General features: G+C 34.0%; 1 protein-coding gene, 1 non-coding gene and 2 pseudogenes across 2 annotated transcripts; 2 read left to right on the forward strand and 2 right to left on the reverse strand.

Annotated features, from left to right (window-relative positions):
- Positions 1–3,428: 3,428 nt before the first annotated feature.
- LOC131840757 (gastrula zinc finger protein XlCGF58.1-like) lies at positions 3,429–5,768 on the reverse strand (annotated as a pseudogene).
- Positions 5,769–6,192: 424 nt separating this feature from the next.
- Positions 6,193–6,282, forward strand: LOC131840851 (U6atac minor spliceosomal RNA). The gene has a single exon (XR_009357430.1). It is a non-coding gene; the product is annotated as a U6atac minor spliceosomal RNA (small nuclear RNA).
- A 3,018-nt stretch (positions 6,283–9,300) lies between these two features.
- On the reverse strand, positions 9,301–12,631 carry LOC131840838 (zinc finger protein 493-like). The gene has a single exon (XM_059189032.1). The coding sequence runs from the start codon at positions 12,460–12,462 to the stop codon at positions 9,301–9,303; it is 3,162 nt and encodes a 1,053-aa protein (XP_059045015.1). The 5' UTR covers positions 12,463–12,631.
- Positions 12,632–20,632: 8,001 nt separating this feature from the next.
- LOC131840853 (U6atac minor spliceosomal RNA) lies at positions 20,633–20,710 on the forward strand (annotated as a pseudogene).
- The last annotated feature ends 172 nt before the right edge of the window (positions 20,711–20,882 follow it).

Here is a 20,882-nt window from a genome sequence, read left to right on the forward strand (position 1 = left end):
TAGTGCTAATCGGTGGTTTGTATTCACACACTTAAACTTAAATTGTAAGTAAGAATAAATTATTTAAAAGAGCAACACACAAGTTTCTTGCTTGTTCTTCTTGTGATGAGACAGCATTCCGAATGAGCGGTAGATTAAAAAAAAAAATGTTATGACTATTCAAAAGTGCTTCAATGTAAGTTTATTTGAATAAATGATTTTCTATTCTATTCTATTCTATTCTATAATCATTGAGCCAAGTATATCACCTTGGCGGGCACAAGTTCTAGTAACTGGCGGTGGTATCCATCGTAAACGTCTCGTTATTGATTATTCTCAAACTATAAATAAATTTACAGAACTTGATGCATATCCTTTACTTAATATTGAAGTACTTATATCAAAAATTGCGCAGAATAAATATTTTAGCCAAATTGATCTCAAAAGTACAAGTACCAATTCAACAGAGAGAACGACCTTATACAGCATTTGAAGCATGCGGTAATCTATTTCAATTTACACGTATACCGTTTGGAGTAACAAATGGAGTATCAGCATTTCAAAGAACGATGCAATTTATCATATCTAACGAAAATTACTGACACTTATGCATATTTAGATGACGTTACTGTTTGTGGTAAGGATAAGCTTACTCATGATGCTAATCTAGCAAAATTTATGGCAACTGTAGCAAAGTATAAAATTACTCTAAACAAAGACAAATGTAATTTTGGTTCTGAGACTATTAATATATTAGGTTATACTATAGAGAACAATGTTGTAAGACCTGATAAAGAGCGTCTTAAACCTTTACTCTCCATGCCTGCACCTACAGATATAAATTCTCTAAAGAGAGTATTAGGTATGTTTGCACATTATTCTAAATGGATAAATAACTATTCAGAGAAAATAAGTAATTTAGCGACTAATAATTCATTTCCATTATCACGTGATGCAGAAATATCGTTTGAGAGTCTTAAGAAAGATATTGCAAACGCTGCTTTAATTGCTATTGACGACACACAAATGTTTACTGTAGAGACTGATGCTTCTGAACATGCCTTAGCAGCAACACTTTCACAAAATAGTCGCCCGGTAGCATTTTTCTCTCGCTCATTGACAGAGTCCGAAAGAAACCATTCTTCAATAGAGAAAGAAGCGTCGGCAATTGTTGAAAGCCTACGTAGATGGCGTCACTATTTAATTGGAAAACATTTTCTTTTAATAACGGATCAACAATCGGTTTCCTTCATGTTCAATCAAAAACATTCAAGTAAAATTAAGAACGAGAAAATAGAGAGATGGAGGCTTGAATTATCTTGTTTCAAGTTTGATATTATATATCGACCGGGTAAACAAAATATTGTATCTGATACATTGTCAAGAGTTTGTGCTAATATGTTTTCACGCAAAAATTTATATGAGCTTCATAATACATTATGCCATCCAGGAATCACAAGAATGGCTCATTGGGTGCGGTCTAAGAATTTAAGTTGTCCTATTTGTTCGGAGATAAAGCCAAAATTTGCAAACAGTAAAGGACGACTTATTAAAGCGACGTCCCCATTTGAATTTTTGAAGACTTAGTTTAGACTTCAAGGGGCCGTTGCCTTCAAATTCCGAAAATAAATACATTTTAACGATTGTTGATGAATTTTCTCGATTTCCCTTTGCTTACCCCTGCAAAGATGTATCATCCGCCACTATAATAGCAAGTTTAAAGCATCTTTTCTTTACTTTTGGAACTCCTCTCTATGTACATTCAGACCGTGGAACTGGATTTATGTCACAAGAATTTAAAGATTTCCTAATAAGGAATGATATTGCATGCAGCAGGACTACGCCTTATAATCCAGAAGGAAATGGCCAGGTCGAAAGATTGAATGGGACTCTGTGGAGAACTATACAATTATCCTTACGATCCAAAAACCTAGATATTCGGTATTGGGAAAATGTCTTGCCTTTAGCGCTGCACTCACTTCGATCGTTATTATGCACAGCTACTAATGCTACACCACATGATAAGATGTTCTGTTTCCCGAGACGATCTGGTAATGGAGTTTCTTTACCTTCTTGGTTAATGATTCCAGGCCCAGTACTATTAAAAAAAATGTAAGAAAAAGTAAATATGATCCTTTAGTGGAAGAAGTGGAACTGCTGGAATCAAACCCAAACTATTCTATAATACGCTTTGCTGATGGGAGAGAGGATACAGTATCAAACCGACATCTAGCGCCAATTAATAGGCAAATTGAAGAAGTAGTCACTGAAGATGAAACGTATAACTCCATTCATAACCCTTCTGATACTGATGCCGAGATCTACCAGACAGCATCTGAGAATGAAAATTTAAATGCTGATAATTCCGGTTCAGAATCAGTTCATTCGCCCCAACGGCCTGTTCGTGAAAGAAGGCCCCCTGCTTACATAAATGATTATGAATCATATGGATGGGTGAATGTGGTAGTATAGAAACTCTTTATAATACTATGATTTGTTTTTTTATTGTCTTGTCATATTGTAACATTTCAACATGTATATCTTACTAGCATTTTAGTTGAATTAAACCAATATTTCCTTATGGTCTATATCGTTTTGTATAACCCCTACATTTCGGTGAAGCTGTCAAGGCCAGCTGCGGCCAACAATATTAGACTAACTCGAGTTAACTCAAGTCATGTTTATTACGAGTTAGCACATCTCTACTTGCACCATCTATAGTTGTATATCGCTCCAGTTGGCACACAGTACATTATAATGTAGGACGACTGGCTTGTTGACCAATAATTCACTAAATATCTACTTGACAAATGTCAAGGCACACTGACATCAGAAAAATGGCGGTCAATTCAAATTATGACATTACTTTGGACACAAAAATTTTCATTCCCCCAGTACAATTTTTTCTTTAGACAAATGCTTGGACAGTAAAACACTAATTAATGAATAGTAAATTTGTGATTTCACTTTTCGATACCAAAACAATTTTTATACAACTAATAGTTTTTATTAGTCTTACATTTCTTAATAGGTTCTTAATTTTAATATTTTATAATTTATACAATCCAATGAGTTTTATTGGAGTGTACGTCCATGTGCTTGATTATAAAACATTTGTTACAAAAATCACAACAACATGGTCTTTCATTGCAATGTACAAGCATATTGAGAAATTGAGGAAAAAAATAGAAAATAAGGTTTCACCACCACATGGTAGGGTGAGGTGGTTCAGAAATATTATGACAGTTCACTGACTGATTAATAACATCCATAGCTTGTTACCTGCAATATACTGAGCTTAAACTCCTGGAGTCTACATCTAAACAGAGGTTGCACAGTACACAATGACATAAAGCAAAAAATACTTAAAATATAATTTTTTCTGAAATGAACAGATGTACATTTGCACGACAGAGCTGCCACTTTGTACATACTTATGTACAAAATAACAATATAAAATTATTAATCATGAAATGTTATTAACGGTGACACACACATGTCTCTTTAAATTGCCCTTATTTCTAAACTGTTTGTTACAAACATCACAACCATATGGCTTTTCATTGAAATGTATAAGCATGTGTGCGGTTATATTGCTCTTGGTTCTAAAACATTTGTTACAAACATCACAACTGTATGGCTTCTCATTGGTATGTGTAAGCATGTGCTGTTTTAAATTATTATTCACTTTAAAACGTTTGTTACAAATATCACAACTATACGGCTTTTCATTGCGATGTCTACGCACGTGTCTGGATAGATACTCCTTGTTTCTAAAACATTTCTTGCAAATATCACAACTATAAGGCTTTGCATAGCTATGTACAACTATGTGCTGGTTTAAATTATTCCTCAATTTAAAACATTTGTTACAAACATTACAAGTATATGGTTTATCATTTGAATGTACAAGCATGTGCTTTTTTAAATTATACTTCACTTTAAAACATTTGTTACAAACATCACAACTGTACGGCTTTTAATTGGTATGTACAAGCATGTGTGTGGTTAAACGTCCCTTTATTCGAAAACATTTGTTACAAACACCACAATTATATGGTTTTTCATTGGTATGTATTTGCATGTGTGTGCTTAGATAGTCCTTGTATCTAAAACATTTGTTACAAACATCACAACTGTATGGTTTTTCATTGGTATGTACACGCATGTGCCTGATTAATTTTATCTTAATTCTAAAACCTTTGTTACAAACATCGCAACTATATGGTTTTTCATTGGTATGTACAAACATGTGTTGTTTCAAATTATTCTTCCTTTTAAAATATTTGTTACAAACATCACAACTGTATGGCTTTTCATTTGAATGTACAAGCAAGTGTGTGTTTAAATTACTCTTCACATTAAAACATTTGTTACAAACATCACAACTATATGGTTTTTCTTTGGAATGTGTACGCATGTGTCTGGTTAGATTGTTCTTGTTTCTAAAACATTTGTCACAAACATCACAACCATATGGCTTTTCTTTGGAATGTATAAGCATGTGTATGGTTAAATTACTATTTGTTCTAAAACATTTGTTACAAACATCACAACTGTATGGCTTTTCATTGGTATGTACAAGCATGTGTGTGGTTAAACGTTCCTTTATTCGAAAACATTTGTTACAAACACCACAATTATATGGTTTTTCATTGGTATGTATTTGCATGTGTGTGCTTAGATAGTCCTTGTATCTAAAACATTTGTTACAAACATCACAACTGTATGGTTTTTCATTGGTATGTACAAACATGTGCCTGATTAAATTTATCTTAATTCTAAAACCTTTGTTACAAACATCGCAACTATATGGTTTTTCATTGGTATGTACAAACATGTGTTGTTTCAAAGTATTCTTCAGTTTAAAATATTTGTTACAAACACCACAATTATATGGTTTTTCATTGGTATGTATTTGCATGTGTGTGCTTAGATAGTCCTTGTATCTAAAACATTTGTTACAAACATCACAACTGTATGGTTTTTCATTGGAATGTACCAACATGTGTCTGGGTAGATAGTTCTTGTTTTTAAAACATTTGTTACAAACATTGCAACTATATGGCTTTTCAACAACATGGTTTTTCAATAACACATGGTCTTTTAGTGTTTTATGATCCTTGAATGTCTTCCTGCATATATCACACATATGGACTTGTTTACTGTTAGATGGTCCTCTTCTCTTCTGTTGTATTGATTTTTGTATATCATGCTTCATGCATTTACTAGACTCCACTTGTACAACTGTAGGTCCTATAACCATCTCGTTTTTTATTTCATGATCCTCATACAGTTCTAGGACATTATCATTTACCTCACCACAAAATATATCATTAACATCTGCTGGTTCTTCGTTTTCATCAACATACTCAGTCTTTACAACCACTACTCTATCTACGTCCTGCCCATTACCCTCTGTTTCAGTCCACTGCTCCTCTTCAGTACTTCTACCTTCATTGTATTGCCGATACTCCTCATCTAGTGGAAGCGACTGTTGTTTAGTGTCACCAGTAACATGCAGATTGTCTCCCCGTATATTGACTGCCGCTACATCTGATACTGAGTACCAAGGCTCCTCCTTTACTTGTGCGTCGTGGTGGTCGGTGATTGAATGCATTTCGGCAACCTAACAGACTTTTTCACTTCATATATAATATTGTGATAGAATAATAAAACCAGTAATGGATTTAGTGTATTTTAGGGAATTTGACAGTGGTCAGTGTATACAATTATTTATAACGGGTTTTTTTAATTCAGAGCAAAAATTATACTATTCAAAAGCTTCAGAGACAAATTTCACTTTAACTATGTTGCCAGCTTGTTATTGTTACGGTTTTTAGGGTTGTGACACTATCGGAAACTAATATTTATTACCGATTTTTATGGGTCACTGAGAAATAATGTGTGGGTGTATTAATAAAAAAAAACGCATTAAAACAAAATTAATAAAGTATAGGGATAACCTGTAAAATATATACAATCGATTTAAGAGTCAAAAATTTTACCTTTGATTGTTCTTGTTTTTGTTAGTCTACTAAAATTTCAACTTGCGGAAAGTAGTAATTTTTGACATTTTAATTAAAATACGTGAAAATAATTGTTTTAGCTTAGGAAAATACTTTTGACATCCTTTCGGCGTTTTTTTATTCCTTACAAATGTCAGTCGAAAATTAAATGCGTAGGTTACGTTAGGTTAGAGTGTAATGATAAGTGTCTATTGAAAGGAGAGACGGTTAGCACTCCCCTTGACAAGGATGGAACACACAAAATGGTTAAGGCACAACTTGACCACATTTTTTTTTATAAGAAGGCTTGGGCTCCAGGTGGCGCTGGAGAAGACCGAGGTCCTGTGTTTTCATGGGCCTCGGCGTGCGCCACCTCCGGATGCCCAGCTGGTCGTCAGTGGCCAGAGGGTGGGGGTCAAGCCCTGTATTCGATACTTGGGGCTTGACCTGGACAGTCGTTGGAGCTTCCGCGCTCACTTCACGTTCTCACGGAACCTGGTCCCTCGCCTTATGGCAGCCGCCGGCGCTCGTAGCTGGCTGCTGCCAAATGTGAGGGGCCCGGGAGAAGGTTCCCGCCGCCTATACCTCGGCGTGGTGCGGTCCATGGCCCTGTACGGGGCCCCCATCTGGGTGGGGGCCCTAGGTAGGGAAAATGTGGCCTGCCTCAACAGGCCACACAGGGTCATGGCCATGGTCGCCCTAACCACAAAACGAGATGGGGCCTGCCCTACAACATCTACAGGGCGGGCCGTCGCCGTCGGAGCTGGGGTAGAATGCACTTGCGAATCCCCTGGCTCCGGCATAGGCGCTCGTAGATACACCGTGTGGTTTTTTAGTGGGTACAAGTCCCACACACCACCTCGCCATCCCTCCGGCGGGGTGACGGTCTTTTGAAGATTTTTCCACACGATAAAAAAAAGAGTGTAATGATAAAACAAAAGAAAACTGGAGCTATGGTCACTAGTACGCTCAGATCGAAGGTCATCTGTCCTCCACACCGAACTACAACCCCCAAAGGAGATTTCCTTCAGTAAGGGTGAACCCCCCAAGTAAGGAGTATCCCCAAACCCCCTCCCCCCCAAAATCTATTAGATATATTTTGCAAACAGCGTCCTAACCTTAAAATTTTCAAAAAACATTTTAATAAAGCTATGAGAATTCATAACAATTCAAGGGAGAGGTGACCTGCCTCCCTAAAATAACCTCCAATGGCATTCACTACAAAGAATGCCACCACTGTAGCAACAGACCGACCAATCCGGAGCACTTGCGGCCGCCCGCCCGCTCGCTATTCTATAAATATGTCCACTGTATCAGTAGGATCGTCCGGTAAAATAGTAAAGGCCAGCTGCGGCCAACAGCATTAGAGCAGTCCGAAAAAAAAACAAGTAGGATTGGTAGTATATTCCTTACAATTAGTTAAGACACACGCGATTTGGTCTGCATAAAGTTTTGTGTATTTTAACAAATAAAACAGCTTTCCATAAGAGAGTCTTTAAATCTCACCATAAAAACCCTGAGAACCTCACGCGCCCATATCTTGTACCCCAAAACCGCTAAATTTGAATATTTTACACTTACACCACAATTTAGCCTCCGAGATTAAAAAGCATACTATAATCCAAAAACATTAAAGCATACAATAACATTAAACTAGAGACCAATACGAATTGAACATACATTTACTCTAATGAATTGTCCAGGGTTGATTTGTAACTTGTTGAATGAAACTTGAGTTGAATTCTTCCAACTCGTATTGGGGGAATTCAACCGGTAAATGAACTCAAGTGAAAGAGCGTGAGAATGACAAGTCGAACCGATAATGACCAGAAGCTTTCCGATCATTTTATGTCTTACCATTTTCACTCGTCACAAATTTCTCATTATATTTTTTAGGTTTGAGATTATGTTATCATTAAAATGATTAGGTGCATTAGCGGTTGTCAGTTATCATTTGTTTGTTACCTTTAAACACCAAGTACATTTTTATAAATTCCGTGACTTATGAGGAAATCCCTGAATCACCAGCAAGTATAGACGTAAAATGTAAAAAATGCTCGGATTTATTTTAAATATGTAGGAAATACAGAAAAAGCTACGGCAGGGCTAGCTCGAGTTGTCTATTAATAGATACCGGACGTACGCTGCTCTGTGTCCGGAAACTAGCGGTAGCGGGCTGGCAACCGAACGGTGCGTTTCGGGAGATTGCTATCGCTATTCGCTACAAAGCACTCAAATACGAGGAGTTGACAGACATGCGTAAGTCCTTCCACGCGTTTGAAGTGCCATTTCCACTCACCCCTTGTGGTAGTATAGAAACTCTTTATAATACTATGATTTGTTTTTTTATTGTCTTGTCATATTGTAACATTTCAACATGTATATCTTACTAGCATTTTAGTTGAATTAAACCAATATTTCCTTATGGTCTATATCGTTTTGTATAACCCCTACATTTCGGTGAAGCTGTCAAGGCCAGCTGCGGCCAACAATATTAGACTAACTCGAGTTAACTCAAGTCATGTTTATTACGAGTTAGCACATCTCTACTTGCACCATCTATAGTTGTATATCACTCCAGTTGGCACACAGTACATTATAATGTAGGACGACTGGCTTGTTGACCAATAATTCACTAAATATCTACTTGACAAATGTCAAGGCACACTGACATTAGAAAAATGGCGGTCAATTCAAATTATGACATTACTTTGGACACAAAAATTTTCATTCCCCCAGTACAATTTTTTCTTTAGACAAATGCTTGGACAGTAAAACACTAATTAATGAATAGTAAATTTGTTATTTCACTTTTCGATACCAAAACAATTTTTATACAACTAATAGTTTTTATTAGTCTTACATTTTTTAATAGGTTCTTAATTTTAATATTTTATAATTTATACAATCCAATGAGTTTTCATTGGAGTGTACGTCCATGTGCTTGATTATAAAACATTTGTTACAAAAATCACAACTACATGGTCTTTCATTGCAATGTACAAGCATATTGAGAAATTGAGGAAATAAAATAGAAAATAAGGTTTCACCACCACATGGTAGGGCGAGGTGGTTCAGAAATATTATGACAATTCACTGACTGATTAATAACATCCATAGCTTGTTACCTGCAATATACTGAGCTTAAACTCCTGGAGTCTACATCTAAACAGAGGTTGCACAGTACACAATGACATAAAGCAAAAAATACTTAAAATATATTTTTTTTCTGAAGTGAACAGATGTACAATTGCACGACAGAGCTGCCACTTTGTACATACTTATGTACAAAATAACAATATAAAATTATTAATCATGAAATGTTATTAACGGTGACACACACGTGTCTCTTTAAATTGCCCTTATTTCTAAACTGTTTGTTACAAACATCACAACCATATGGCTTTTCATTGAAATGTATAAGCATGTGTGCGGTTATATTGCTCTTGGTTCTAAAACATTTGTTACAAACATTACAAGTATATGGTTTATCATTTGAATGTACAAGCATGTGCCTTTTTAAATCATACTTCACTTTAAAACGTTTGTTACAAACATCACAACTATACGGCTTTTCATTGCGATGTCTATGCACGTGTCTGGATAGATACTCCTTGTTTCTAAAAAATTTCTTGCAAATATCACAACTATAAGGCTTTGCATAGCTATGTACAACTATGTGCTGGTTTAAATTATTCCTCAATTTAAAACATTTGTTACAAACATTACAAGTATATGGTTTATCATTTGAATGTACAAGCATGTGCCTTTTTAAATCATACTTCACTTTAAAACATTTGTTACAAACATCACAACTATATGATTTTTCCTTGTTATGTATAATCATGTGCCTGATTAAATTTACCTTCATTCCAAAACATTTGTTACAAACATCACAACTATATGGTTTTCCATTGGTATATTCAAGCATGTGCTGTTTTAAACTATTCTTCAGTTTAAAACATTTGTTACAAACATCACAACTGTATGGTTTTTCTTTGGAATGTATTTGCATGTGTTTGCTTAAATAGTTCCTTTTTCTAAAACATTTGTTACAAACATCACAACTGTATGGTTTCTCATTGCTATGTACAAGCATGTGCCTGGTTAAACATGTCTTCGTTGCAAAATATTTGTTACAAACATCACAACTGTATGGCTTTACATTTGAATGTACAAGCAAGTGTGTGTTTAAATTACTCTTCACTTTAAAACATTTGTTACAAACATCACAACTATATGGTTTTTCTTTGGAATGTGTACGCATGTGTCTGGTTAGATAGTCCTTGTTTCTAAAACATTTGTCACAAACATCACAACCATATGGCTTTTCTTTGGAATGTATAAGCATGTGTATGGTTAAATTACTCTTTATTCTAAAACATTTGTTACAAACATCACAACTGTATGGTTTCTCATTGCTATGTACAAGCATGTGCCTGGTTAAACATGTCTTCGTTGCAAAATATTTGTTACAAACATCACAACTGTATGGCTTTACATTTGAATGTACAAGCAAGTGTGTGTTTAAATTACTCTTCACTTTAAAACTTTTGTTACAAACATCACAACTATATGGTTTTTCTTTGGAATGTGTACGCATGTGTCTGGTTAGATAGTCCTTGTTTCTAAAACATTTGTCACAAACATCACAACCATATGGCTTTTCTTTGGAATGTATAAGCATGTGTATGGTTAAATTACTCTTTGTTCTAAAACATTTGTTACAAACATCACAACTGTATGGCTTTTCATTGGTATGTACAAGCATGTGTGTGGTTAAACGTCCCTTTATTCGAAAATATTTGTTACAAACACCACAATTATATGGTTTTTCATTGGTATGTACAAGCATGTGTGTGGTTAAACGTCCCTTTATTCGAAAATATTTGTTACAAACACCACAATTATATGGTTTTTCATTGGTATGTACAAGCATGTGGTGTTTTAAACTAATCTTCACTTTAAAACATTTGTTACAAACATCACAACTATATGGTTTTTCTTTGGAATGTGTACGCATGTGTTTGGTTAGATAGTCCTTGTTTCTAAAACATTTGTCACAAACATCACAACCATATGGCTTTTCTTTGGAATGTATAAGCATGTGTATGGTTAAATTACTCTTTGTTCTAAAACATTTGTTACAAACATCACAACTGTATGGCTTTTCATTGGTATGTACAAACATGTGCCTGATTAATTTTATCTTAATTCTAAAACCTTTGTTACAAACATCGCAACTATATGGTTTTTCATTGGTATGTACAAACATGTGTTGTTTCAAATTATTCTTCAGTTTAAAATATTTGTTACAAACACCACAATTATATGGTTTTTCATTGGTATGTATTTGCATGTGTGTGCTTAGATAGTCCTTGTATCTAAAACATTTGTTACAAACATCACAACTGTATGGTTTTTCATTGGAATGTACCAACATGTGTTGTTTCAAAGTATTCTTCAGTTTAAAATATTTGTTACAAACACCACAATTATATGGTTTTTCATTGGAATGTACCAACATGTGTTGTTTCAAAGTATTCTTCAGTTTAAAATATTTGTTACAAACACCACAATTATATGGTTTTTCATTGGTATGTATTTGCATGTGTGTGCTTAGATAGTCCTTGTATCTAAAACATTTGTTACAAACATCACAACTGTATGGTTTTTCATTGGAATGTACCAACATGTGTTGTTTCAAAGTATTCTTCAGTTTAAAATATTTGTTACAAACACCACAATTATATGGTTTTTCATTGGTATGTATTTGCATGTGTGTGCTTAGATAGTCCTTGTATCTAAAACATTTGTTACAAACATCACAACTGTATGGTTTTTCATTGGAATGTACCAACATGTGTCTGTGTAGATAGTTCTTGTTTTTAAAACATTTGTTACAAACATTGCAACTATATGGCTTTTCAACAACATGGTTTTTCAATAACACATGGTCTTTTAGTGTTTTATGATCCTTGAATGTCTTCCTGCATATATCACACATATGGACTTGTTTACTGTTAGATGGTCCTCTTCTCTTCTGTTGTATTGATTTTTGTATATCATGCTTCATGCATTTACTAGACTCCACTTGTACAACTGTAGGTCCTATAACCATCTCGTTTTTTATTTCATGATCCTCATACAGTTCTAGGACATTATCATTTACCTCACCACAAAATATATCATTAACATCTGCTGGTTCTTCGTTTTCATCAACATACTCAGTCTTTACAACCACTACTCTATCTACGTCCTGCCCATTACCCTCTGTTTCAGTCCACTGCTCCTCTTCAGTACTTCTACCTTCATTGTATTGCCGATACTCCTCATCTAGTGGAAGCGACTGTTGTTTAGTGTCACCAGTAACATGCAGATTGTCTCCCCGTATATTGACTGCCGCTACATCTGATACTGAGTACCAAGGCTCCTCCTTTACTTGTGCGTCGTGGTGGTCGGTGATTGAATGCATTTCGGCAACCTAACAGACTTTTTCACTTCATATATAATATTGTGATAGAATAATAAAACCAGTAATGGATTTAGTGTATTTTAGGGAATTTGACAGTGGTCAGTGTATACAATTATTTATAACGGGTTTTTTTAATTCAGAGCAAAAATTATACTATTCAAAAGCTTCAGAGACAAATTTCTTTTTTTTTTAATAATGCTTTATTCATGACCATGGATACAAGTCCTTCAGTCGAACACATTTTTATAATGAATTTAATACAAAACATAAGAAATAAACTATTATATAAGCTTAGACAATACAATTTTAGTAATAATTCATTAATATTAAATTTTTTCCACAGTATGTACAATGTAGTTATATATTGGAATAAAATATGCAAAGTGAGATAGCAAATCTTGAACGCGGCGGGGAATACTTTGTGAGTGTTCCTTTGCGATGTCACTAATGTCACTGACAAGAATCAACCGTTGTATGTTGAAAACTTGGCATTCAAATATAATATGGTTTATGTCAGCATTTATCTTGAAACAGTGGTTGCATCTGTTGTCATTTGTGATTTTAATTCTGTTGAGATGGGATGGAACTAAACAATGGCCGAAACGTAGACGATTGATGATAGTAATAAATTTTCTATTGTAATATTTGAATTTGCTGTACCAAGGTGTCACTGGTAAGTCTGGCTGTAATTCTGCATACCATTTTCCTTTATTTTCTGTGCTTATGTTCCAGTACTCTTTCCACACTCTTCGTAAGTTACTTTTAAAATATTGGTAGTAGTCGGTAAATGGCACTTTCAAAATGTCTCTCTGATCTTCATCATATTGTTGACGAGTTGCCAAGTCAACGACCTCATTTCCAGGTATGCCACTGTGTGAGGGTACCCATACAAATTCTACATTCTTATTTTTAATTAAAGTTATTAACCTATTTTTTATTTCATATATAATATAATTTTGTTTATATGTACAATCGCCACTGGATAAAGTCTCCAATACACTCTTCGAATCAGTAACTATTAGTATATTTACATTATTTACAAGGTTATTAACATATAACAAAGCACTTAATATAGCATAACTTTCGGCTGTAAAGATGCTGCAATTACTTTTGAGTTTAATACATTTAGTATATTTCTTTTGTGGATCATAATAAGCTGCTTTAACATCATTTAAATTTTTAGAACCATTGGTATAAATAACATAAAATTCTGATTTCTTATTTAAAAATTCTGTAAAGTCATATTTGTTATATATTAAATCTAAATGAAATGTAGTGTCAAGGAAACAGATTAGTGAATCATATGGACATTTGTATACTGGCCATTTGTCATTTATATATATTCCACCTGTAGCATTTTTAACATGTGTCATTATTATTGAAATTTCAGGTAATGATCCTGAAATAATAACAGATGCTGATATGGGGGAACCTACAACTAACTGAGAAAGCTGTGCAGGATATAAAATATTTTTAAGCACAATACTATTACTGGAAGATAATTCCTTTAAACAAAATCTTTCTGCCAGTTGCAAACGTCTTAGAGACAATGGAGGTATACAATTTTCAACTTCCATACTATTTATAGGTGTGGAACGCATAGCTCCACTAATGATTCTCAACCCTATATTTTGTATAACATCTAATTTCCTCAACAATGTGGTACTAGCAGTCATATAGGCTAAACTACTATAATCAAAATGACTTCTGACTATGCTTTTATATAGTATATTGAGTGTTTTGGGATCAGAGCCCCAGTAAGTCCCTGCTAAACATCTCAAAATATTTATGCTCCTCATTGCATTTTGACAAATGTAATCTATATGTTTATCAAATTTTAATTTATTGTCCAAAACTATACCTAAAAATTTGTGTTGATGGACAATGCGTATTATTTTGTTATTATCTAGACACGCGGCAGCGTGTCAAGCCGAGTTTCAAGTAAACTGGCTTGCAGCACCGTGTGTATATTTACACGAACCATTTGGAGCCACTTTTGACCCCCTCATAACTCAAAAACTCTATCACACAAACCTGTCAAATTTGGTTCATATATTGAGACTTGCGAGATAAATATGTGTTCCAAATTTCATAAACATATCTCAAACGGTTATTTAGATATTAATGTCCAAAAATTGTCATTTTTATCACTGATCAACTATAGATCAAAATTATAACCCACTTCCAGATGACCTAGGAAGTTCAAATTTGGCATGCAGATAGGTAATTAGGTGAATATAAAGGAAAAAATCTGAAACTGGTACATTGTTATCATTTTACTACAATTTTTCACTTTAATTGATTATATTTCAACTTATACTGGACGAATACTAAAATTCTATGAAAACGTCGATAACCACCAATTGACATTGATCCCTGGCGAAAAATTTCATCTTGTACTGGACGGAAAGTAATATTGTATGAAAACGTCGATCATTACCAATTTACGTTGACCCCTTCACATCAGTGTCGATAACTAGCAAACTTCAAATATTGCATTGAGCGGTAAACACTAGTTGCTATAATTTAGATTCTGTCTAAAATATACTCGTACTTATAACTAGGAGTATAGTCGAATTTCGTATTTATTATGTTATTAACTGAGATTTGGTATTAATTATTATTTCAATATTTAGCGCACATCGATAGTGTAAAATCATTATTTTTATAAATAATAGACATTTCGGTATAGGGCGCCGCGGCGGCGCCGTGTGGGAGCGGTGCGATAAAACGTTGACGCGAACCTGTCCGAGCGAATGGCAGCCACCCTCATATGCCTCAATGTTTTGTTTCTCGATATCTAACCTATAAGGTTGCGATTTATGCTACGAAATTTATAGCTTTCTTAAATTATACTTATATATTTGTGGTTATATTATTATTACATTATTTTAGTAAATACGTATGGTATCGACAATAGTTTAAACCAAAAATTAATAACAATTTTAGTATAGTTATAAGTAGGAATGTATAGTTAACTCGAGAATGAGAACTCATTGGTAACAAATTGTTTTCTTGAGAATTCAATATATAACAGTCAATTTGTTACATAATCGTCTTTACGAACTATAACGTGTCAATACCAAGTTTCAGATATTAAATAATGTATATGTTGAAAGAGAACAATTCCGTATTTGCTTAACATATGCTATTACTATCCACAAATCACAAGGCCTTAGTTTTGGCAGTCCTCTTCTCAACATAGGCTCCTCCATATTTAATAAAGGGCAGGTTTACGTTGGACTCTCCAGAGTTAAAACCTTAGATGGGGTACGTCTTAACAATTTAGATCCAAGTCACGAGAGCTCTATTGTAGAGTACAACCATCTGTGGACGTTATACCGCCCCGATTTGCCCAAAAATTCCTGATACTGAATTGGCTTTGGACTTCAACATTTAAAAGTTACAAGAAAATATAGAAAATAACACAAAAAAAAGACAATTATACCCCGTAAATATACGAAAATACAGTAATTTATCAAAAATAATTTGGTATTAATTTAGTTATAAATATGTACCTAGTATAATTTATGTACAAAAAGTAATGATATCCCATCAAAAACATAAATGTGAAATGATAGCCGAGTTTAATATTATGATATATGCCTTGATTGTTGACTTCTACGACAAAAGAGATGAGATCTAAATGGGTGCCAAGTTCAATGGTCTGTCCTGAAATGTATTTATAACAATATAAAATATCATTTCTTCTTATAACTTAGGATAATATACTGTAGCCAGGTCTAACTTGGCTAGTTTTCATATACGAAATATACTGTAGCCTTCGCAAGTTCTAAACATGTTACTTGTCGGTTCCTATTTTAATATTAATAGTAACTAGCAATCGAAAGTAATAATTGGTATATGAGAACTGCCCAAGTTAGACCTTAGGCTACGGTATATTATCCTAAGTTATAAGAAGAAATGATATTTTATATTGTTATAAATACATTTCAGGACAGACCATTGAACTTGGCACCCATTTAGATCTCATCTCTTTTGTCGTAGAAGTCAACAATCAAGGCATATATCATAATATTAAACTCGGCTATCATTTCACATTTATGTTTTTGATGGGATACATAATTTTAAGATTAGATTGTGTGAATGTATCTCTACTAAATACTAACACAGAGCTTTTTTCTGAACTGATTTCTAGTTTTAGAATATTTGAATAATACTTTTGTAATTGATTTAGTGCAGTATTTATATTATTTATAGCCAAAGGCAAACTTTGACTCTCAGTGTATAAAAGCAAATCATCTGCAAACTGTAGTATGTTAACTTTTGTAGTATCCACATAATTGAGGATTTCAGATGTATACAAGCCATACAATAGAGGGGACAGGGTTGCTCCCTGCATTGTTCCCCTGTTAACATATTTAGGTCCATGTAGGATATTATTATACTTAACATAAACAGTTCTGTTTTTTAAAAAATTAAAAATCCAGTTTAATATTTTGCAGGGGAAATTTAAATTATGTAGGACATGAATTAAGGATTCTATATTTACATTATCGAAAGCACCTTTAACATCTAAAAATACACACACAACATTGGAATGACTTAATTTTGCTTTTTTTAATAGGGATATAAGAGTTACAAAGCTTTCAGAACAACTTTTGCCTTTTCTGAATCCAAACTGAATATCTGGCAACTTATTCTGTGTTTCAGTAAAGTAGTCCAAACGTAATTTTAACATGTTTTCAAATAGTTTGCCTAGACACGATGACAAGGAAATGGGCCTATAAGATGATGCACAGTTAATATCCTTATTAGTTTTCAAAATTGGAATAACACACTGGGTTTTCCAGGATTCCGGTATTATTAAATTCTCCCAAAGTTTATTGTATATATCTAATAGTATTTTAATTGCATTTGGATGTAGCTGTTTTATTAATTTATATGTAATATTGTCCAAACCTGGTGTTGTATCTTTCCTACTCTTAAGCGAAATATGAAGCTCGGCCAGTGTAAAGGGTCTGTTGAGAAAGGAGTCACTGTCATTTTTATCAGATTGATTCAATATATCAACTAAATTTGCATCATTGCATTGTGATGGAGCTGTCAACATATCTAAGAAACTTTGTACCCAGTCATCATTAAAATTTTTGTTGGAAGATGTACCTATCCTTTTAAACTTTTTAATGGAACTCCATATTTTTGAAATAGGTGTCATTCTATTGAAGCTACTAACAACTCTTGCCAGGAATCTATGCGTTGTTCCTTTAGAATTCTTTTTTTTTTAGCATCAACTTTTTTATAATTTATGAAGTTAACAATTGTTGGGGTAACTCTATATTGTAAAAGGGCTCTCTTAGACTGTTGAACAGCATCATCACATGTTTTGTTCCACCAAGGCACTGGTTTTCTTAAAGTGTGTATAGTTTGTTTAAACTTTGATTTTGGTACTGTCTTGTCTCTGATGTCATATAAAATATTAACAAAATTATTATAAAATTGTAATGGTGTGTCATTATTTACATTATTATGTACATTTAAGTGGGAAAAAATACTTTCTGATAAAGAAAAATATTTCGACCAGTCTGCTTTATTATATAAAAATTTTTGTTCTACAGGTCGGACCTCATACACTGTTGGCCTCACATTTACACTTACGTGAGTTGGATAGTGATAGCTGCCCATCGGGTCATCATGGACTTTCCACTCACAGAGAGGAGCTATTCGGGGACTAACTAATGTTATATCTATTGCTGATGCCTGCCTGTTTGGTGATTCAATGGTGGTTGGACTACCATCATTTAACACACATAAGTCAAGTTCATCTATGAGATTGTATATGTTATTACCTCTACTATTGTTTGTATGACAACCAAACAAAATATGATGTGCATTAAAATCACCCATAATGAGACATGGCTTAGGAGCACTAAGTAGAACTTTTTTCAAAACTTTTTTGGTATCAAATCTTCCATTAGGAGGACAATACACACATAGTATGTTTAATTTGCCTATGGATGTTTCTATTGCAATACATATATTCTGAACTGATTCATAAAAAGTAGTAGTTATGATATTATATTTAAAATTTTCTTTTATTAAAATACCCACTCCATTGTGTGTATTTACTGAGTTTTTGAATATGAAATTATAGGATGTAAATTTAGGAAATTTACTGTTACTTTTAAGCCATGTCTCATTAATGAGACAGATATCAATATTTTGTTCATTCATGTATTTTTGCAACAGAGCTTTTTTACTCTGTAAGCTTTGTATATTAAACTGTGCTATATTTAAGTATGTATTCATTAAATTAAATTTGACAACAATATTTCTTTTATTGTCTTATTAGTTATTGACATTTTCTCTTTGTTGTTACCGAGAGCAACAAGAGATTTAACTAATGCATTAATTATAATTTCATTATTTACAATTTGATCTGCATTGAATGCAGTATTATTATTATTTACATTTTGTTTAAATTGTGAATTATATACATTTAAAGATTTCTCTAAAGTGGGATATACTTTTGGGGTTGTACTACTTGAGGGCATACTCACAACAGCGGCATAGGAGTGATTGACATATTTACTTCTTTTTTCTTCAATTTTCTTCTTTTTAATGGGACAATCTCTCGAAATTGCTAAGTGGTTACCACTACAATTGATACAAACGATTTCTTCTACATCACATTCTTTGTATGAGTGTTGACCAGCACATGATGAGCACATCTGTGAGCTACGGCATACTTTAGCTGAATGGTTAAACTTCAGACATTTGTAACATTGGACTAATGGTGGAATATAAGTGTGTACAGGATATCTAAATAATTGTATGTAGGCATATTGTGGTAAAGTGGTAGCTGCAAATGTGACGGCTACAGTGCCCAATGGAGATAGTTTTCCCTCTACTTTTTTCATAAAACGTTTGATGGATATCACTTCGGTATCACAACTAATACTTTTATAAATATCTTCGTTGGACATGTCTGTCGGTACGTATCTTATGATACCAGTTTTTTCTGTGATATATGCTGGTACAAAAGCCTTGAATTTATACTTGTTTAAAAAATTGTCCATTTTTAAAAAATTATTGGCTGGTGCGGGCTTTCGAAAGGTCACACCTATTTTATAGGCGTTTACTCTGTGTACACCTGCAATGCCTTTCACATTTTCGGTGAATAACTTTGTTAAAGTAATGGGGTTTTTATTCCCAACTTTTTCATTTTCTGTAGATTCTACATAGACAACACAATCTACACTATGATTTTCAGGAAACTGTCTTTTGTAATTGGGTTTTGTATACATTTTATAGTCCTCGGATATAATTAAATGATTCGGCGACATCTTCCGTTTTTTGCCGCGTTGACTTTTTCCACGGTCGACGGGGTTTCCCCCGTCGCTACTATCACTCATTTTCTCTGCTTGATTTACTATTTAGGTATTTACAATTAAAATAAAAAAATCAAAAAGGAGAAGATTTAAAACACCCGCTCAATTTGACTTCCCGCCAAAAAGTCCAGACAAATTTCACTTGAACTATGTTGCCAGCTTGTTATTGTTACGGTTTTTAGGGTTGTGACACTATCGGAAACTAATATTTATTACCGATTTTTATGGGTCACTGAGAAATAATGTGTGGGTGTATTAATAAAAAAAAAACGCATTAAAACAAAATTAATAAAGTATAGGGATAACCTGTAAAATATATACAATCGATTTAAGAGTCAAAAATTTTACCTTTGATTGTTCTTGTTTTTGTTAGTCTACTAAAATTTCAACTTGCGGAAAGTAGTTATTTTTGACATTTTAATTAAAATACGTGAAAATAATTGTTTTAGCTTAGGAAAATACTTTTGACATCCTTTCGGCGTTTTTTTATTCCTTACAAATGTCAGTCGAAAATTAAATGCGTAGGTTACGTTAGGTTAGAGTGTAATGATAAGTGTCTATTGAAAGGAGAGACGTTTTTTTTTTTGTGTATGATAATGGAATGGTGCACCCGCCTGCGCTAACGGTTTACGCTGGCGGGGCACCAGTGGAGGATGATAAGATGAGCATGAGGTCAGGTCAGTTAGCCCATCGTGACAAATTCACCAAGAATTCATCACGATGGTTTCCAGGGAGAACCGCGTGGAGGTCGACCTAACATGGTACATTGCTAGCAATGGGAATTACTAGTTCCCATTGCTAATAATCCCCTTCCCCCCAGGAGAGACGGTTAGCACTCCCCTTGACAAGGATGGAACACACAAAATGGTTAAGGCACAACTTGACCACATTTTTTTTTATAAGAAGGCTTGGGGGAGCCCAAACCACCTGGAGAGGTGGCGCTGGAGAAGACCGAGGTCCTGTGTTTTCATGGGCCTCGGCGTGCGCCACCTCCGGATGCCCAGCTGGTCGTCAGTGGCCAGAGGGTGGGGGTCAAGCCCTGTATTCGATACTTGGGGCTTGACCTGG

This window comes from Achroia grisella, unplaced genomic scaffold, assembly GCF_030625045.1.
Source record: "Achroia grisella isolate CSIRO2021 unplaced genomic scaffold, CSIRO_AGI_Agris_v1 utg149, whole genome shotgun sequence".
Lineage (NCBI taxonomy): Eukaryota > Metazoa > Arthropoda > Insecta > Lepidoptera > Pyralidae > Achroia > Achroia grisella.